At 49.6% G+C, this 17,949-nt stretch overlaps 3 protein-coding genes across 3 annotated transcripts; 2 read left to right on the plus strand and 1 right to left on the minus strand.

Annotated features, from left to right (window-relative positions):
* Window positions 1–911: 911 nt before the first annotated feature.
* On the minus strand, window positions 912–5,795 carry mip1 (Target of rapamycin complex 1 subunit; the record flags this gene model as incomplete). The annotated part of the gene is made up of 3 exons (XM_031146539.1): window positions 912–1,137; window positions 1,185–5,167; window positions 5,220–5,795. 3 exons carry the CDS (start codon window positions 5,793–5,795, stop codon window positions 912–914), a joined length of 4,785 nt encoding a protein of 1,594 aa, XP_031009142.1.
* A 2,371-nt stretch (window positions 5,796–8,166) lies between these two features.
* Window positions 8,167–13,097, plus strand: tea1_0 (Tip elongation aberrant protein; the record flags this gene model as incomplete). The annotated part of the gene is made up of 5 exons (XM_031146540.1): window positions 8,167–8,436; window positions 8,467–8,496; window positions 8,517–8,910; window positions 8,957–9,233; window positions 9,281–13,097. The coding sequence occupies 5 exons, from the start codon at window positions 8,167–8,169 to the stop codon at window positions 13,095–13,097; spliced, it is 4,788 nt and encodes a 1,595-aa protein (XP_031009141.1).
* Window positions 13,098–14,081: 984 nt separating this feature from the next.
* DPS1_1 (Aspartate--tRNA ligase, cytoplasmic) lies at window positions 14,082–15,888 on the plus strand (the record flags this gene model as incomplete). The annotated part of the gene is made up of 3 exons (XM_031146541.1): window positions 14,082–14,739; window positions 14,789–15,153; window positions 15,211–15,888. The coding sequence occupies 3 exons, from the start codon at window positions 14,082–14,084 to the stop codon at window positions 15,886–15,888; spliced, it is 1,701 nt and encodes a 566-aa protein (XP_031009113.1).
* Window positions 15,889–17,949: the final 2,061 nt, after the last annotated feature.

The following is a 17,949-nucleotide window of genomic DNA, read 5'->3' on the forward strand; positions in this document are numbered from 1 at the left end:
TGAGGAAAGTAGATGAGTACGGTATCTGTGGCTGATATCTCACCCATCTCATCTCCACCGTCATGGCGGGGCGGGATGCAGAGAGATCGTGTTATTCTGGTCTCCCACTTGTATGTTCCTTGACTTGAACTGCGAACATTGCATTGCATCTTCCGCTCCGCGACTACAGCAAGAACTGCTACTGCTTGGCCGAGTTTGATGAGCTGGCGCTCGTGTTGGCGACCGTTTGGTGTCACCATGAAACTCATGCGATGAGAGCACTAGATAGAATACGAAATCATGTGACTGATTTTCTGTTTCTCAGGATCCTCCGCCTTGGCGTTGGGTGTTAGGCCACCACTTTTCTACCACCTAACGGTCCCTTGCGTAATTTCAACCTTATAAACGGCTAGCATAGGTCCCTTCCAAACCATCTGCGAAGCGTCTAAGAAAGGACGGGAACTTTTGGCTGGTATAGTATATACCTAGGTACCTACTTACCTACCGTATTTCTCTGCCACTAATATGTTCTCCACATAATATACTCCATCCCTTCATACTTCATACTTTTCATTACACATCTAAGTTCCAGCACCCACGCCTCACTCACACATGTAGACGTACACATACAATCGTATTAATCATTATACTACTAACGAATGCATTTATGCCCCGTCCCAATCTTTCTTGCCTGCCATCTAAGCAAAATGCAAAGGTGCCATATGTATCCCAAAACGCCAAACTCAACCATCCGCTTGATTCCATGCATGCTTTCAATAAGAATTAAGTGTACGCAAAGCATATCAAACATCCACGCCATGTCATGAACCGGGAGACTCCATTGCATTCCAATTCACCTATTAAACCCTCGCCAGTGTAGTGTAGTGCCCCTCATCTTATATACTGTATGATTCTGAACTCCGGAAGCAAGATTACATCTCAAGGACGGCCCCCTTCTTCTCTGCACACGTAAAAAGATTAATGTAGTTATTGCCCCTCGCGGCACACGCGAGCATCATCCGGTGGGGATGGAAGGCGGTGGCGGCGATTGGGGAGGGTGCTTGGCGTGCCTGGTTCAGGAAGCTGGAGTAGGGTTCTACGCGCGAGAGTTCTTTGCCTTCAAAGTTGAAGACTTTGACAGTGTGGGCGCCCGTACCACTGTTCTGATTAGCAAAGTGAAGTAGGGAGGGGAAGAAATTGCTTACACTGCAAATACTGGAAGATGTTCGTGCGTACTTGCCGTCATCAGAGTCTGATTCGTTGCTTTGATAGTGCGTAGAGGCTTATCCATTCGGATATCCCACAACTTCACTTTCCCATTCCTGCTCGCGGATAAGAGCTCCCGCTGGCCACCTCGTTGCATATGTACGCTCTTGATCCAAACGCGGTCCGTTTCGTCTTTCCATTTCTTGACCATTGCTTCTTGTGGTTTATTGCGAGCATCGAAAACTCGGATAGCGCCATCGCCGTAGCCAGCCACGAAGACGTTGCCCGTCATTTGGTCAGACGTAAGGGATGTGACGCATGAGCCAGATCGCGCATTGATGTCAACGATACAGAGTTCTGGGGCAGCAGCCCAGACTCTGATGACTTTTACGTCCCCCGCTACAAGGAGCTTGCCGGATACCTGTTGCCAGTCGAATACCATTCCAGAGTTGACACTGCTGGGAACAAGATGGGTCAATGCTCGCCAGGCAGAGGCAACTTCAATCTTCTTATTGGAATCATAGTTCCTATAGATTCTGATAACACCGTCCGAGGATCCGGTGAGTAAAAAAGCCTGATCGTCTTCGTTGATAAACTGTAGGTCACTGATTTTGGACCCTTCAGGGTTACCATTCGAAAATCGACATAATCGGTCCTGCTTCTTCCAATCCCATATACAGACGGTGTCCCGATCATCGGAAACGGCAAGGTGGTCCTCAAACTGGTGCAATGTCATCTTTGAAGGCTGGCTTTGGTTGTTGAAAAATCCGGCAGGATTGGTCCATTTGCCGGTGCCTGCAATTTCTTTTTGAGGTTGAGTCTCTCGCAATATAGCTTCATTTCGAGATCTGCGCCATAGTCGTTCGTTGTAATCAGTGCTACCAGGCTCTTCTGCCTCGTTCGGCTTCATTTGAGGTTCACGGAAATACTCGATTGACCACTCTAAGAAACTGCTTTCTAGAGGTAACGAAGGAGGAGTTGACATTTTCCTTGCCTGAAAACGCCCTGACATCGGCTCTTTAGCCGCGTGGTAAGTTCCAGGAGTAGATGCCGTGTCGTTCTGTTCAGGTGGGGGAGTGAAATCTGCAGTAGGGGCTCGAGATCTTAATGGAAGGGGGGTTTTGTGGGCGGTAGGGGATTTTGGCAGGTTTCGGCCAGCAACATCAACAGGCGAATTCTCAGCACTAGGCGCACCAAATGGGAGAGAGGTGAATAGGAAGCTAGCAGTCCGTTTGAGAAGTCCTGCTTGGTGATTTCCTGTTGGTGTCGAGTCTTGGCGCAAAGGTGTATTTGGCCGTGTGTCTGGAGGTTGCATGTTCGATACAGCTGTCTTTGCGCTGCGGCGGTTGAGATCATCAATCAACTTCTGAGCAGGACCGCCCACTGGAGAGTGTAACACCGCGCAGTGAATATAGTCGACAACGATGGTAGCATTACGTTGGACCTCAGGATGCGGGTCGACCGCCATTATTAGCACATGTTTCCAAACGGCAGCAAAGATGGAGTTGTGTGATACTCCGTGGGATGTGGCTTTGATTGTGCCATCCGCATTTCGGTTTTCCTGCCGAGCGTAATGTAGACCCATCTTGTGATCGTTTCCGTCGTCCTGGGGAGGATATTGCCGATATTCTCGTTCTTCTTGAAGCTGCTCGTAAGCAGCCACTATGAATTTGTTCTCGTATCGTTGAATGAATTTCGAGAAATAAACTAAAAGCTCTTTGCGAACCATGGCGTTACCATCATTAGCCATTTCCATGACGGTCCATGAGATGGATTCTTCAATTCTTGCCACCTCATCGGTCAGGTCGGGAATCCCCAAGAAAGTAGTCATCGCATAGAGCATTGCAGCCCGAACCTCGCAACATACATCTCGGACTAAAGTGCACAACTTTGTAGGTGCGTTCTCCCTAATACCGCGCCACTTCGCTTCTGGCAAATCATTCCACAGTTGGCTGATACATAAGCATGCCCATTGACGCAACAAAGGGTTGTCAGCATTTTGAAGATGCAGTAAGCAGTATGTCAAGATTTCTGATTGATTGCAAACGTTTTGGCCTTGCTTGTAGCCATTGCAGAGCATGGCAAGGATGAAAGCGCACATAGCTTTGTGCTCAAGGCTGTCAACGACTGGAAGTCCTTCATTTGGTTTCAGGATGTTCGCAAAATAGTTGTATCCTGAGTCCTTCAGTAGATCGGTCTGGCAGGTGAGGTCAACAGCGAGAACACGGGTCCAGATGAATACCATGACTGGTTTCAACTCTGTGGCAGCTGATTGCAGCAGTTTCAACACATATGGGAAAATTCCAATGCTCAGAGCGAGATTGACAGCCCAGGGACCTAGATCGAGGAACTTGCCCAACAGAATAAGGGCTCGTACTCGGTGTTGTTGGCTCAGGAGTACTTGCAGAACGACTGGAAGTTGATCAGGAGCTTTGTGTTCTACAGCGCCCTGTGTGAGGTAGACCTCAAATGCCGTGAGCTGCTCTGTAAAGAAGCTAGAGTTTTGAAACTCGTAATCAGGCCGAAGCCCTTGCTCTTTCTCCTCAAGCATAGGCAATTGCGCGAGAGCCATTTCAACCGCGAGATCCCAGCTTTCCCACAGAGGGTGCTGATGTGTATCTGGGAGTGCTGGATATGACTGGGGATGGCAGTTGTAAACACCCATGATGCGCTGTGCGAGGAGAAAGTTTCGAAACAACGCTGCAACCATAAGGTCTTGCCTAAAGAACTTCCTGAAGAGCGGTCGAGGTAACGTAGTCCAGGCTATTGTGTCGGTAATAGCAGTGAAAATCCAATTCAATTCTCCCAATGGTGTTCTTCGTTCTTGCAATCTTCCAGGAAGCTTCTTCGCTCGTTCAGGCGTAATCTGTGATGGCAGTGGATTTTGTAAGACGAAGAACCAAAGGGCCATTTCGATCGGTGTAGTGAGACATGATGTAAAAACATCTGCTGGGAGAAGAGGATTCGTGGGAAGATTTTCTTTCACCCCACAGGCTGCTAAATGAATATACGGCCTGAAGCTTACAGCAGGGTAGTCGGGATCCTTAGCTAGGGCATCATTCTCTTCTTGCTCGTGTTTCTCGACAAATCGATGGAAATTGCTGAGAATGTTTCCTGCATCGGAACAATCCCAAACAAAAAATGTCGGTGCTGCCAGCCAAGTTTGGAGATCGTAGAGGGAAACAGGAATGTACTGCGTGTAGTTCTTATTGAAGACCCAGATTTCGCCAGATCCCGTTGGTTTGGGTACACCATGGCCATTGTAATGGAAAAGTACTCTCTCGTCCTTCGCATTTCGTCGTAAAGAAACACAGAACTTTTTAGTCTCCTCTATCGAAGGATCTAAGTATTGTTTGTACCTTGTTCGTATCGCCAAGGTCTCGTACTGTGACTGCAGAGCTTTGCCAATAGTGTCGAGAGCCTTCTGGACTGGCGGGTGGGTAGGATCTTGCCATGCTTCCAACTTTGCTCCCGGTAAAGTCTTCAGTTGATCCGGAGGCTCAACACCAATATTTAGGCATACCGCCAGTGCCGCAGAGACAGTCTTCAGACGATCTTTCATTCTCCAGTCTTGAAGTTCGTAACCTACAGATTTTGGATTGCCGGTTGTCTCATGCCGTTTGTCCGTAAAGTACATGTACCAATTCTGTTCGGGGCCGTTAGCAAGTTGTCCAAAGTCAGGCATCGGCCATTGAGAGAGAGCTTTCAGGCGCTCAATTGCGAGATGCTGTGCGTGACTTCGCTCGTGATAATTACGGCGGATTCTATCAATTCTGCTGCCTAGCTGGTTGATTGGTATGGGATCTTCTAAGCCTTCCTTGGACCTGAACTCGAAGTTTTGAAGATTGTATATGTCCACATAGTCTGCCATCTTGGAGACTAGATGTGCACATCCAATATAGATGCTGTATACCCAAAAGGTGCTCCGTACTTGTAATGATGCCGTATTGACCTTCGGAGCAGCAAGATCCGGAAACGTACACTAATACGCCACTCCAAGATAGAGTTTATGAGTAGAGGAAAGAGCAACCCACATTTGCCAACTGCGAAACATATTCTTCTGACGCGTAGTGATCCTCGAAACCATGTCGTGCTCCCCAACCTTGCCAATCCTCCTCCGCCGGCGAATCGACATCTTCTCCCCGAGGTCCAAAGTCGCTTTTAGATCGCTGAAGTAAAGGTTTCGGTCTCCTTTTTATTCTGTCTACCTCTGAATCGTCTTGGGAGGAATCTGCAGTAACACCAGGCGCGGAAGTGGGTCGCCCCTGTGAGGATGTCCTACTATCTGCTGTCAAGTAGCCAGCGGGCGGAGGAGCTCTCCCACTTGCAGCTGAAGACCTTCTGGGGTCGCCATCCGATGTCGAAGATCGCTGCCCATTGACTACCTGGACCGGGTCGTTGCTCACGGCGGGTCTTGGGTTCATCGGGCTTGAGGTGCCGTTCTGTATCGGGGGTTCTTGTCGCTGTAGCTGTGAAGGCGCTGGAGAGATGTAGCTTTGCGGGCGAGATTGGTGCGGCGAAACATTTGAAGAGTGAGAGGATTGTCGGGGGTTATATTGTTGGCGGTGTGCCCCTCCGTGCTGCTGAACTTGTACCGCCGTCATCGTCATGCCTGGGAGAAGCCGCCCTTCTCGAGGCCCTATGGATTGTTGTTCATGAATGTTGTACGCTGGATCTGAGCCGGATGATTTGATTCAGAAGATTGTGTTAAAGGATTCGGGGATGCTTTGGCTCTGCAGTCATCAAGTTAGTCAACCGATGTCGTCAAGACAATATCGGGATTTGTTTTGCTTGCCTTACCGAGGGATCAAGAGGTGAACTCTGGGGGTGGATTTCTGCTTGGGTGTGTGAATATGCGGTGTACCGAATGCAAGAGCTAAGTGGCAGAACTCGTATAACGGTGCTTATTGCCTAGGTAGGTATGTTATGGACTGTACGGTAGGAGATGCGATGCTCTGCTTCATGAGGCTCTTACTCACTCACTCACTCACATGTCTCATCCGTGCCTAAGCGACCGGTGCAGCTTCGCACGGCACGATTGGTGATTCATTTACAATAAAGCTATGGCTGTGGCTGTGGCTGAAGGAGTGGCTGATTGTCCGAGATGGGACCGCAGGGTGGGGGCTAAAGGAAGGAGAGGGAGATCTGAGATGGAGATATTCCAGCCTTGGCCGAACCGAAGTTCTTCAGTACGGGTACTGTATGTAACTGTACGATGCACTCCGTAGCCCACCCCCCCTAGTATTTGGACTGCTGTACCTATCAAACACAACTACCGAATACGCTCACTACTTCGCCGTGTCACGCAGACTTTGTCAAACCTTGTAGCTTTTCCTAACCGCCGATTCAACTTGGTGCGCAGAAGACGGCCAATGGCATGCGCAAGTAATCAGGGGTAATGCTCTTTCGATACCCCGATGATGCAGCTGTGTTAAGTGAGCTCACATATCCTACTCTCCAACTCATGAGAGGTCAGGTTCACATACTTCGGCCGAACGTGTTTGCTTTTTACGTCGAATAGGGGCTCGGTATGCATAGGGGTATGATCAGAGACTACATCTTTGGAGACGCATACAGATTCCAGGTAGAAAGGAAGAAAAGAAATACCGTAGGTATCGTACCGATGCACTTTTCTTGGCTAGAATACCTTGATGCCCCAAGGGTACTAATATCAGTTATTATTGCTTCAAGAAGTTTGCCCATAGAAATGAGATGGCAATACAGCCCGTACTTTTACTAGGACCTTCCTTCATGTCATTACAGTAAATACGGTATAATACAGTGCTCAAAAGAGACAATGATACAAGAATTTATGTCAGTCATCTTAGCTGAAACATTAGATTCAGCTTATCGATATCGATAAAAAGCCTCAGATTTCTTTGCATGCTTCTGGACGTGTGTCTAATGCAGTAGTAGTGGGTGGGTAAGCATTTCTGGACGACCTTCTCCGAGCCTATAAGAGCCCTCAAGCAGCCTTCCGTTTTCTTTCCATGCCACAATAACTCCCTAACGTAGGTGGTGTATGCACCGCTAATCCGGGAGGATCCTCAGCGATTTATTCTGATCAGCTGGGACAGAGAACATAAACCTCGACTGGTATTGTAACACAAACCCCTCAGCCCGCAGAATCTAAATGAACATTGTCGACCTCTTCTCCAGATTCTGTTTCTGTTACCGAGATGTCTACCTACAGAGAGAGAGCATTTTGACACGAAACACGCATCATTGCCGTGTTGAGGAAGGCGCCCACTGTCAACTGAGACAGACAGGCCAAAGGTCAAAGCAAGGTCAAGCTCGCTCTCACTCACATAATTATTCAGGGGTATCCGGCTGGTTTTGGTGGAGAAGAGGCGGCGGTCGGGTCGGTAACTGCAGTTGAATCTGAGCTTGAGAAAAATCATTGCTGGTCGCTTTTGTCTGTAGAAGGGTAAAAGTGTGGAGGTGTAGAATTGTAGAATTTTAGAATCTCAAAATTGTATTCCCTTGTTCCATGCTATCCTAGCCTGGCTCAAAAGCAATCCGAGTGCTGGGTGTTGTGTCGGTACTTCTTATTGCATTGCTCGTCTTTTGCGGAGAAGTGCCAAGACCCAAATTATTTTGAAAAGGATTCTGACCCAACATCCTTGACCAGGGCCAGGTCAGGTCAGGTCCCGTCTACAACATTTCTCCAAATCTCACCAGGCTCAACTTCTCAGTCTTCACCCCAGACTCGTCCTCTCTCTTCCATACTCTCTCGGCTTCATCGTGGTCATTCGAACTTGCACACGCACGACAGTCGTTAATTCGCAGATCCCAGCCATTCCAGCCATCCCCACCCTATAATCCGCTCAGACGTGCGATATCCCCTTTCTCGAAACGACGACGACGACGGCCGAACTTGCTACCTTTCCATTAAGACGAAGATTTCGCACATTGAAGAATAACGGAAGGATCTGCTGCGCATTGGTATAGAGTAGGAGGTCGCCCGCCTCGAATGGCACGATGGCATTCCTCTTCAAGAGCAAGAAGAATGCAGACAAAGCCCAGGCCGCGAAAGATGGCAGCCCGAACGGTGTCGCTGGATCACAATCATCTCTGCAGAGTGCAAATGGGCGTATGAACGAAAAGAGCGCGGTGCAGCAGTCTTCGACACCTGGGAGCAGTGTAAATAATTCCTTGAACTCACTGCAAGGAGGTTCTACTGCGACACCGAGCCCTGAGCAAGTCAACGGCCGGCGAGGACCTGTTACAGAACCGGCACAAGATCTTCCTGTAAGTACATCAATCTACAACATAATATAGGCAATGCGCAAGGGGGAAATTCTCTCGATTGTGTGTTAACGTCCTCACAGCTGCGAAACGGGAGTGCGCCTGCCAGTCAATCAATGAATTCGAATCCCAATGCCTCCTTATATCCCTGGTCTCAGCGGAGGTTAACATATACTACGTCGCATCCGAGCCCATTCCCGCGATATGGCGCGGCTGTTAATTCGGTAGCCTCGAAGGAGGGCGATATCTACTTGATGGGAGGTCTAATTAATAGCTCGACAGTGAAAGGGGATTTATGGATGGTAGAGGCAGGAGGGAATATGGCATGCTATCCGCTCGCGACAACAGCGGAGGGGCCAGGACCTAGAGTTGGACATGCCAGTCTACTGGTTGGAAATGCTTTCATTGTGTACGGTGGAGATACGAAGATGGACGACTCCGATGTTCTAGACGAGACGCTGTATCTTCTGAATACCTGTAGGTTTGTTGATCTCAGTCCACGAATTATACTAATTGGGATTAGCCACCAGACAATGGTCAAGAGCGGTACCTGCAGGACCCCGACCAGCTGGACGATACGGACATTCGCTCAATATTATTGGTTCCAAAATCTACGTCTTTGGTGGCCAAGTCGAAGGATACTTTATGAACGACTTAGTGGCATTTGACCTGAATGCATTGCAAATACCTACAAACCGATGGGAAATGCTCATTCGGACTACCGATGATGGGGCAGGGCCTGGCATTCCTCCAGCGAGAACGAATCACTCTATTGTGACTTATAACGAGAAATTATATCTGTGAGTAGTTAAGGAGCGGCAGGTTGAGAAGGGACTAATTTCAATAGATTTGGGGGTACTAATGGTTATCAATGGTTTAATGATGTTTGGTGCTATGACCCACAGACTAATACTTGGAGCTCCCTCGACTGTATTGGATACATACCCGCCCCTCGAGAAGGACATGCGGCTGCGATTGTCGACGACGTAATGTATATATTTGGTGGACGAACAGAAGAAGGAACAGACCTGGGGGATTTAGCAGCGTTCCGAATATCCTCGAGGCGATGGTACACTTTTCAGAATATGGGTCCTTCGCCTTCCTCAAGATCAGGCCATAGCATGACGGCATTTGGCAAGCAAGTTGTTGTTCTGGCAGGAGAGCCTAGCACGGCGACGAAGGAGGCTCAAGATCTGGGGCTTGTCTATTTGTTGGATACAAGCAAAATCCGGTATCCTAACGATCAGCAAATACAACAAACCCCTTCCGGGGAGCGCGTAGCAGGTCAAAGACGGCCGAGCGGCGCAGACAAGAGCGGTATGGGTGCGAACCGAGGATTGCCTCGGGACGGCTCGTCCCTGCCTGAACCTAAGAGGTTTGGTGGACCACCACGAGAAAGCGTTATGGGCGCCGGTCCTTTCGGTCCTCGTGGTAATGGGACTGGGCAACCTGGGGTCAATGGCAATGATATCAATGGGGTTGCTCCTGGGTCTGCGCAGCCCCAAGGTCCACAACAAGGCCAGCAAGGCCCCCAGCAAGGGCCTCAGCAAGGGCCTCAGCAAAGTCCTCCGAACCAAGGCCCACCTGGAGGATCCAAGCTTCCTAGAGCATCAGTCGCCCAAGCTCCTTCCGGTCCACCACCTCAACAGCAAGCACCAGCTCCTCGCTCGAATGTACAGATTCCAAACCTACGAGGTAAACCACAAGGCAAGCCCGAGAGAGGGTTTGGACCAGCTGTCGATACTAGTGTACGAAACCCTGCAGCCGAAAATGCACCATCTCCAGTGCAACTTAGGACAATGTCTCCAGCTCCAAAGGAAACCCCCATCGCAAATACCATTGTAAATGGGCGAAGAACGCCAACCCAAGCCCAGCAATCTCAAAAGCCTGCACCTAACGAGAACGGCCCTCCTGTAAGCCTGAACGGAAACTCGACAAGATCCTCATCCAAGTCCAGACAAGGTCGTCAACAAAGCTCAGTTGACAGTACCAACGAACAATCCCTAACCCCCCAATCCTCGCTCAAGAATGTCACCAATCGTCAAACATCCCCACCTCCTAGTGGCAGCGCTCCAGCCAGACAGACTAGTAATCCACTTAGCCGCAAAGGATCTGCTCGTAATTCTCAGACTGTTGCTGTGCTGAAGGAACTAGACGCCGCAAAGAACCGAAATGCCTGGTATGCCTCTGAGCTTGAGCTTGCGCGGAAAGCTGGCTATTCTCCAAACCCATCGAGCAGTCCAATTCTAGATCAACGAGCAGCGGAATCGTTCGACGACGATGACAAGCCCTTGATCGAAGCGTTGCTAGCTATGAAACAGGAATTGGCAAATGTTCAGGCCTCGATAGACAAACAAGCTGTTCTTGCCGCGAAACAAATTGCAGAAGTTGAGAAACAACGGGATGCTGCGGTTAGCGAAGCAGTTTATGCCAAAGCCAAACTAGCGGCACATAGCGGCAGTCAAAACAGCACCCCTCAGCCCGACAGTGATTCTCGTGATTTAGGGATCTTATCGAATGATCGATCGAACGATATTAGCAGGAAACTTGCTGTGGCCCTAGCCGAGCAACAAGATCTGAAGAATCAGATTGAGACACTAACCACTGATCTGGATGCCGAGAAACGTGGAAGACAACTGGCCGAAGATACCGCAAATGCTGCGCAAAACCGGATGAGCGAGTTAGAGAATTACAAGCAGTCAAACTCGTCGGAGGTTGAGCGCTTGAAGGCCGAGTTATATGAGGTCACGACCAAGGCACGGGATGAAGCAATTATCTTAGCCGAAGCTGTGGCCGCATCTCAACTTATTCAAGTCGAAAAAGATGAGCTAGAAGCGAAGTACAATGAGTCTGTGGGGTCGTCGAAAGACCACAGTGACACTTTCGAGTCTCTTAGAGAAGCCGTTTCTTCATCTGCTGACATGAGAAATCTCCTCGAACGCAAGCTTGAAGAAGAACGTTCCCAGCGAGAAATCGTTGAAGGGAAGCTTAGCAAGCTCAGGGCTGAACACGAAGCTCGTACATCTGAGTTGGAGATTGCTACCAAACGTCTACAAGATGCGGAAGAACTGGTAGAACAACATGCCAGTGAGGCTCGCACTCATCGACAGGCGGTTCTCGCCGGCCTTGATAGGGTTGCAGCGAGAAACGTAGGCTCTAATCATTCTTCCAACGACGAGCGATCTGCTGCGCTGCAAGCTCAAGTCAAGTCTGCGAATGATTTGGTCCGAAAGTACCAAGCCATCGCTGATACCGCTTCTGAGAAGTTACGTAGTGCTGAAGAGCGGATTGCTGGTCTGGAAGCTTACCAAGAGCAAGCTAGCCGAGAAGGCATGTCTATCCGCAAGCAACTCCAAACAACTATGCGCGAGATTCAAACACTTCAAGCTGCAAACTCAGACTTGAAGCACAAACTGGCCAACCAGCAGTTGGAGACGAACGCCGTTCACGTCCAGCACAACACCTTGAAAGATATTTTGGGCGAGCGTGGCATCAGCCCTGGTGGTGCAGCTCGGGCACGTGGCATCAGTCCTGCTAGTACTGCTCGTGCACGTGGCCTTTCTAGTCCGCTATCTGGAGCCAACACCCCTGATCCAGCTCGCCTCCGCGAACTCGAACAACAGCTTGTAGCTAGTAACCAAGCTCTTCAAGAAACAAGGGAAACCTACGAGGGTCGCGAACAGCAAGCCGAGGGTGCCTACCGAGAGAAGTTGACGCAACTTGAGAATGATTACCAGTCCGCAGTACACTATGTCAAGGGCACCGAAAAGATGCTTAAACGCATGAAGGATGAGTTGGCGAAATACAAGTCGGAGAATACGCATATGAAGGAGCAACTGCTTGAAGCAGATGAGGCCGTAGCTGCGAAATCAACAGCTCCATCTGCTTGGGAAGAGGAGCGATCCTTATTAACCAAGCAGATTGATTTCTTACAGGCAGAGATGAAATCTTCAGCATCACAACTCGAAGCCCAAATGGCACAAGTGCGGAACGAACTAGCAATCGCTCACCAAGAGCGCGACGATATCAAGGAAAACCACGAGGAGATGTCCCGACAGCTATCGGTCACAACGCACCAATCACGATCTGACCTCGCGCAATTACAGCAAGAGAACGCCCTCCTGGAAAAACGTGCTCAAGATGCCGAGCAGAAAGTTTCATTGCTACTCGACCAAGTCGAAAGCTCGGTCGATAACTACCGTCGTCAGTCCCGGCAAATTGAACCCGCCAACTCCAATGGAGGTGGAGCAAGTGGAGCACCATCCCATCAACGTACACTCTCCACTTCCGAAAGCGTATCGGATGCCTCACTTTACGGCGCCGACAACCGCAACTCCATGGCCCTCGACAGTCTCGCCAGCGAACTCGAAACCTTACGCACACATTGGGAAACCACAAACAAAAATTACCGTTTAAGCAACGCGTTTGATTACGATGATCGGCCAATCCTGCCGAAGCTGGAGGAGGAGAAGGATGTTGATGTGGGGAGTCTTAGCGAGTGGCGGAAACGACTTGATGCGGAGGAGGAGACGAGTAGGAGTCGCAAGGGTAGTGGTAGTGATGGGGCGTTGATTCCTGGGATAGGGAAGAGGGAGATGAGTCCAAGTGGGAAGGAGGTGGGCGGGGCTGCGGCAGCGAGGGAGAGTCAGGTCAATGTTATTTGATTGACCTGAGGTCTTCCTGGCTGGCACAAAGACGTCAAATTGAATGGGAGAGATGGGGGAAAGGGATGAATAGTAGTGCCGCCGAGCCACGTTGCATAAGGCTCAAGGATGGCATTGATGCTCATGCAGGTGCAGAGCACAAATTTTTCTTCTATTGATTGCTTACAACTCATTAGGGCACAGGCGTTGTTGGATTATACTTTTTGTTGTCCCCATATTAAGTTCATTCTTGTTGCTAGGTTACACTTTCTGCACCCTTTTCTTTCGTTTGCGGAATTGGGATGGGAAAGGGATGGATGATGAACGATTGTGGATTGTTTTTAAGTCATTCGTTTCCTTTTTTGTATTGTGCTGTACTGTGATGTGCTGTTTGTTTGCATAGGCGCGCATGTGATGGATGAAAAGAGAAATTAATGTACAATATGTGAGAGCGTCAGAGTGTCAGAGCGTTTGCAGATGAGATAGCGTTATAGGGGTGGATGAAGCAGGAGGTAAGGAGAATTGGGTTAGGAGAATCGATGGTGTTACTACCTACCAGGTGATTCGTGTATAATGCTTGTGGTGAAATCATGGATGTGATAAATAGAAGGATCGATACATTGACTTTTGCTATTGCTAGGACTTGAATCGATATAGATTCTTGATCTGCATCCGCCGATATAATCGTATGATTATGCATATTGAATACATGGAAATAATATGATAATCGTGCACCTAGAGGAAGCCTTACTTAAATCAGCTGTATTGGGTTCCAGATTCCTATCCCCACAACTGAGCACTCAGCCTTGTCCAGCCTTACCCCTCGCTAAGCGAAAATCTTTTTAGCGCACTCGCCGGAACATGAGCAGCATGACTCCACCCCGCCTCACGTTGTGACAACACCATCTCATAATATAAGAGGGCTTCAAATCTCACAGAATCCCCTGTGTCTCGAACATACACACACATATACATACACACACGCAACTCAATTAATTGACCATCATGTCATCCTCCGAACCCGCCAAGGAAGTCCCCACCGACCCCGCCATCGCACCAGGCGGTGGTGAGGATGCAGCACCCTCCAAGAAAGGCGCAAAGAAAGCCGAGGCCAAAGCCAAAAAGGAAGCCGAAAAGGCACGCAAAGCCGCTGAACGTGAAGCAGCAGCCGCAGCCCAATCCTCCGCCGCCGCCGAAGACCTCGCGAAAGAAAACTACGGCTCCTCACTCCCCTCTACCAAAATATCCGCGCCCTACATCCACCTCCGCGACATCGCCGAGGAACATGTTGATAAGGTTGTGCAGCTGCAGGCGTGGGTCCAGAATTCGAGGGCGCAAGGGGGGAAAATGATGTTTGTGGAGTTGCGGGAGGAGGGCAATTGGGCGGTGCAGGGCGTGGTGGCTGCCACTGCTGATGGGAAGGGCGTTAGTAAACAAATGGTCAAATGGGTTGGGGGAGTGAGTCTGGAAAGTTTTGTGCTTGTTGAGGCAACAGTCAAGAAACCTCTTGAGCCGGTCAAGAGCTGCAAGGTTAGCGAGTATGAGTTGCATCTTAGCAAGATCTATGTGATTGCCCCGGCGCCTGAGAAGTTGGGCATTACGTTTGCAGTTGCGAGTCGCGCGGTGGGAAGGCTGGATGAGGAGGAGGTTGAAGGTGTTGAAGGTATGTGAAAGGGATGGAAGAGACGGGGGATGCGGCTAACTAGGTGTAGATCTTGCTATTACGGAGGGTGCCCCGACTGCTAGTCTGGCTACGCATCTTAACAACCCAGCCATGCATGGGCGTGCTCCTGTTAGCCATGCTATCGACGAGGTACGAATTGCGGTTGAGGATCTTTTCTGCGATTATTTGAAGGCTCAGGGCTTCAAGAGGTTCCACCCGCCGAGCTTGATTGGGGCTGCTTCGGAAGGTGGTGCGAATGTTTTCAAGCTTGCATATTTTGAAAAAGAGGCGTACTTGGCTCAATCACCCCAATTTTATAAGCAGTACCAGATCGCGGCTGGAAAAAAGAGGGTTTTTTGCGTCGGACCTGTTTTCCGGGCCGAGAACTCAAATACCCCTAGACATATGACGGAGGTGAGTCTATAAGCGGACTATTTCCAATCGTCTTGAAACTTTCTAATACACATATAGTTCATTGGCCTTGATATGGAAATGGAAATCCAAGAGCACTACCACGAAGTTATGCACATGCTAGAAGGTGTTCTCCTGCACATTTTCCGAGGCCTTGCAAAAGATTATCGCAACGAGATCGAGCTCATCCGCTCCGTCTACCCGTCCGAAGAATTCCTACTCCCAGAACCAGGCAAAGAAGTACGTCTCACTTTCGCTGAAGGCCAAGCCTTGCTCCGTGCCGAAGGCCCCCCTGAATTCGCCAGTGTCACCGATGATGAGGATATGAGCACACCTCAGGAAAAAGCGCTTGGAGCACTGGTCCGCAAGAAGTACAATACCGACTTCTACGTCCTTGACAAGTTCCCGGTCGATGCGAGGCCCTTCTATGCTTTGCCCGACCCCGAGAATGCGAAAGTAACGAATGCGTATGATTTTATGATGCGTGGGCAGGAGATCTTGTCGGGAGGACAACGTGTGCACTTACCGCATGAGCTGGAGGCGACGATTCGGAGCAAGGGATTGGACCCCAACCAACCTGGGATTAAGGAGTATGTTGATGTATTCAGAAGTGTAGGCGTGCCACCGCATGGAGGTGGAGGTATTGGGCTCGACAGAGTGGTGGCGTGGTATTTGAACTTGCCTACTGTTCATCTCGTCGCCGATTACCCGCGGACGCCCAAGCGGTTATTCCCTTGAGCTATTTACAACAAAGCACTTTAGAGCTAGAGACATTTCAACGGCGTGTGACATCCCATCCGTTGAATACTGGACTAAATGCTATACCATACTATCCGTACTCTCGCTGGCCCTTGCCCTGCTCGTTTCAAAATGTCCTACCTCCGTATTCGAGCCAACATGTTGTTCCTCCTTAGGCAAAAACTCTTTTCCCGCACCATGCACCTTCCTAAATAACCAATCAGCATATCGTAGCAAGCAATCAAAATATAGCTTCACTCCCTTACTACAGGGGGAGTAAAGCCTGCGCTTAGAGAGACGCTAGACGCGTTTGCGCCAGTGGAAATCTTGGCCGCCATAGCAATCTTCTAGTGTTGACTATGGCTGTATACCTTCTCCTTAAAGCTAGCGGATCGTCCCATCTTCGCAGTTAGATGATCTTCTAGCTCTAAGCAGAAGGCGCATATCTTTACAGTACTCAAACGGTAAGCATTTCCTCTGGATAATACTTGGCTGACGGGGACAGCGGGCGTATAGCAGTATCCTCAATTTGCCACGGAAATTTTATATAAGAGAGCATTTGCTCAAACCCGTAAGTTGGTTCAGAGATCTACTACTGTATATAGACAATTCTCAGTATGCGTATCTCAAGCCCCGGTCTCACGGGATCTTTATCGATCACATATCTCATACAGCTCAGCTCATGCAGTCCCACAGGGCTCTTTTCAACTCGAGATGTTTCCATTGCTGAAGCGCCATCAGCGCAGCAATTCAGTTTGACGGCACATCCCAACCCCAATGTCTTGAACAGCCCAGCAAGACAACGGTGGGCCCACCACCCTCACAACCCCCACAGTGGCAATGGAAAAGGAAAAGGCAGTGAGACGGTTAATACTATTTTCGATGGTGTATATCCTGTTTTGAACCTCACGTGGCTCGGGAGCAAATCTCAAGAATTCGTGGCTTTTATCGATACCGGCAGTTCGGACACATGGTTTGTGTCTGATGAATTTACTTGTATTGATCCCAACACGAATGCGGTGGTTTCCCAAGAGACTTGTGCTTTTGGGCCGGTGTACAATGCTGCCGAGGGCTCGTTCACGAATATAACATCTCAGGAATTCGCCATCAGTTATTTTCCCGAAGCCGAGGCTTTGAATGGCTCAATGGGTTACGCACCCATCAGTATGGGTGGTCTCAAAGTCTCGAAGCAAGAGGTAGCCTTGGTCAACTCAGCAATGTGGGAAGGCGATGGGACTTCATCTGCGCTCGTCGGCTTGGCGTATCCCGCTTTAACCTCCGCAACTTATCGCAGTAACGGGAGCCAAGCAGTCTACGATCCAATCTTCACGACTATGGTCAAAGAAGAAATCGTGACAGATGCCGTCTTCACACTCGCTCTGGACCGAGTACCGCAAGGTACATCTCCCGCAGCCAATGCTGGAACCATGGCAATTGGCGGCCTCGTGTCTTCCAAATACTACTCTGCGCCTTTCACGACCGTGCCCATCGAAAAGCTGGCCAGCTCTTCTGATCTGACGGATTTTACTTGGTACATCACCACGCACGAGCTGATCTATGCTCTCAAGAACGGGACGCATGTGTCTGGCGGCACGTATCAGAGTATTGTCGATAGTGGCACGGCGCCGAATTTTGTGCCCAGTGCTGCAGCTGCAGATCTGAACGCCCAGTTCTCGCCGCCTGCCGTTTACAATGAAACGCTCGAGTACTGGATCGTGGATTGCAATGCCACGGCACCGTACGCGGCGTTCAAGATCGGTGGTAAACTCATGCCTATGGATCCGCAGGATATGATCGTAAGGAGTCTGAATGGACTGCCGGGGTACGAAAACGTGTGTTTCTCGGCTTTCGCTGATGGCGGCGATCCGAGTGAGGATGTCATGATTATTGGGGAGGTGTGGCAGAGGAGTTATGTTATTGCTTTTGATGTTGGGGGTAGCCAGTTGCATTTTGCAAATAGGATTCCATATTAGGATTAAGTTATGTATTACTCTTGCCATGTATATCTGTGCATTCTGAGCCGAATCGCAATTAAACGATTTGGACGACGCCCGGCCCCAT

Source organism: Lachnellula hyalina (genome assembly GCF_007821495.1).
Source record: "Lachnellula hyalina strain CBS 185.66 chromosome Unknown contig00008, whole genome shotgun sequence".
In the NCBI taxonomy this organism is placed as follows: Eukaryota; Fungi; Ascomycota; class Leotiomycetes; order Helotiales; family Lachnaceae; genus Lachnellula; species Lachnellula hyalina.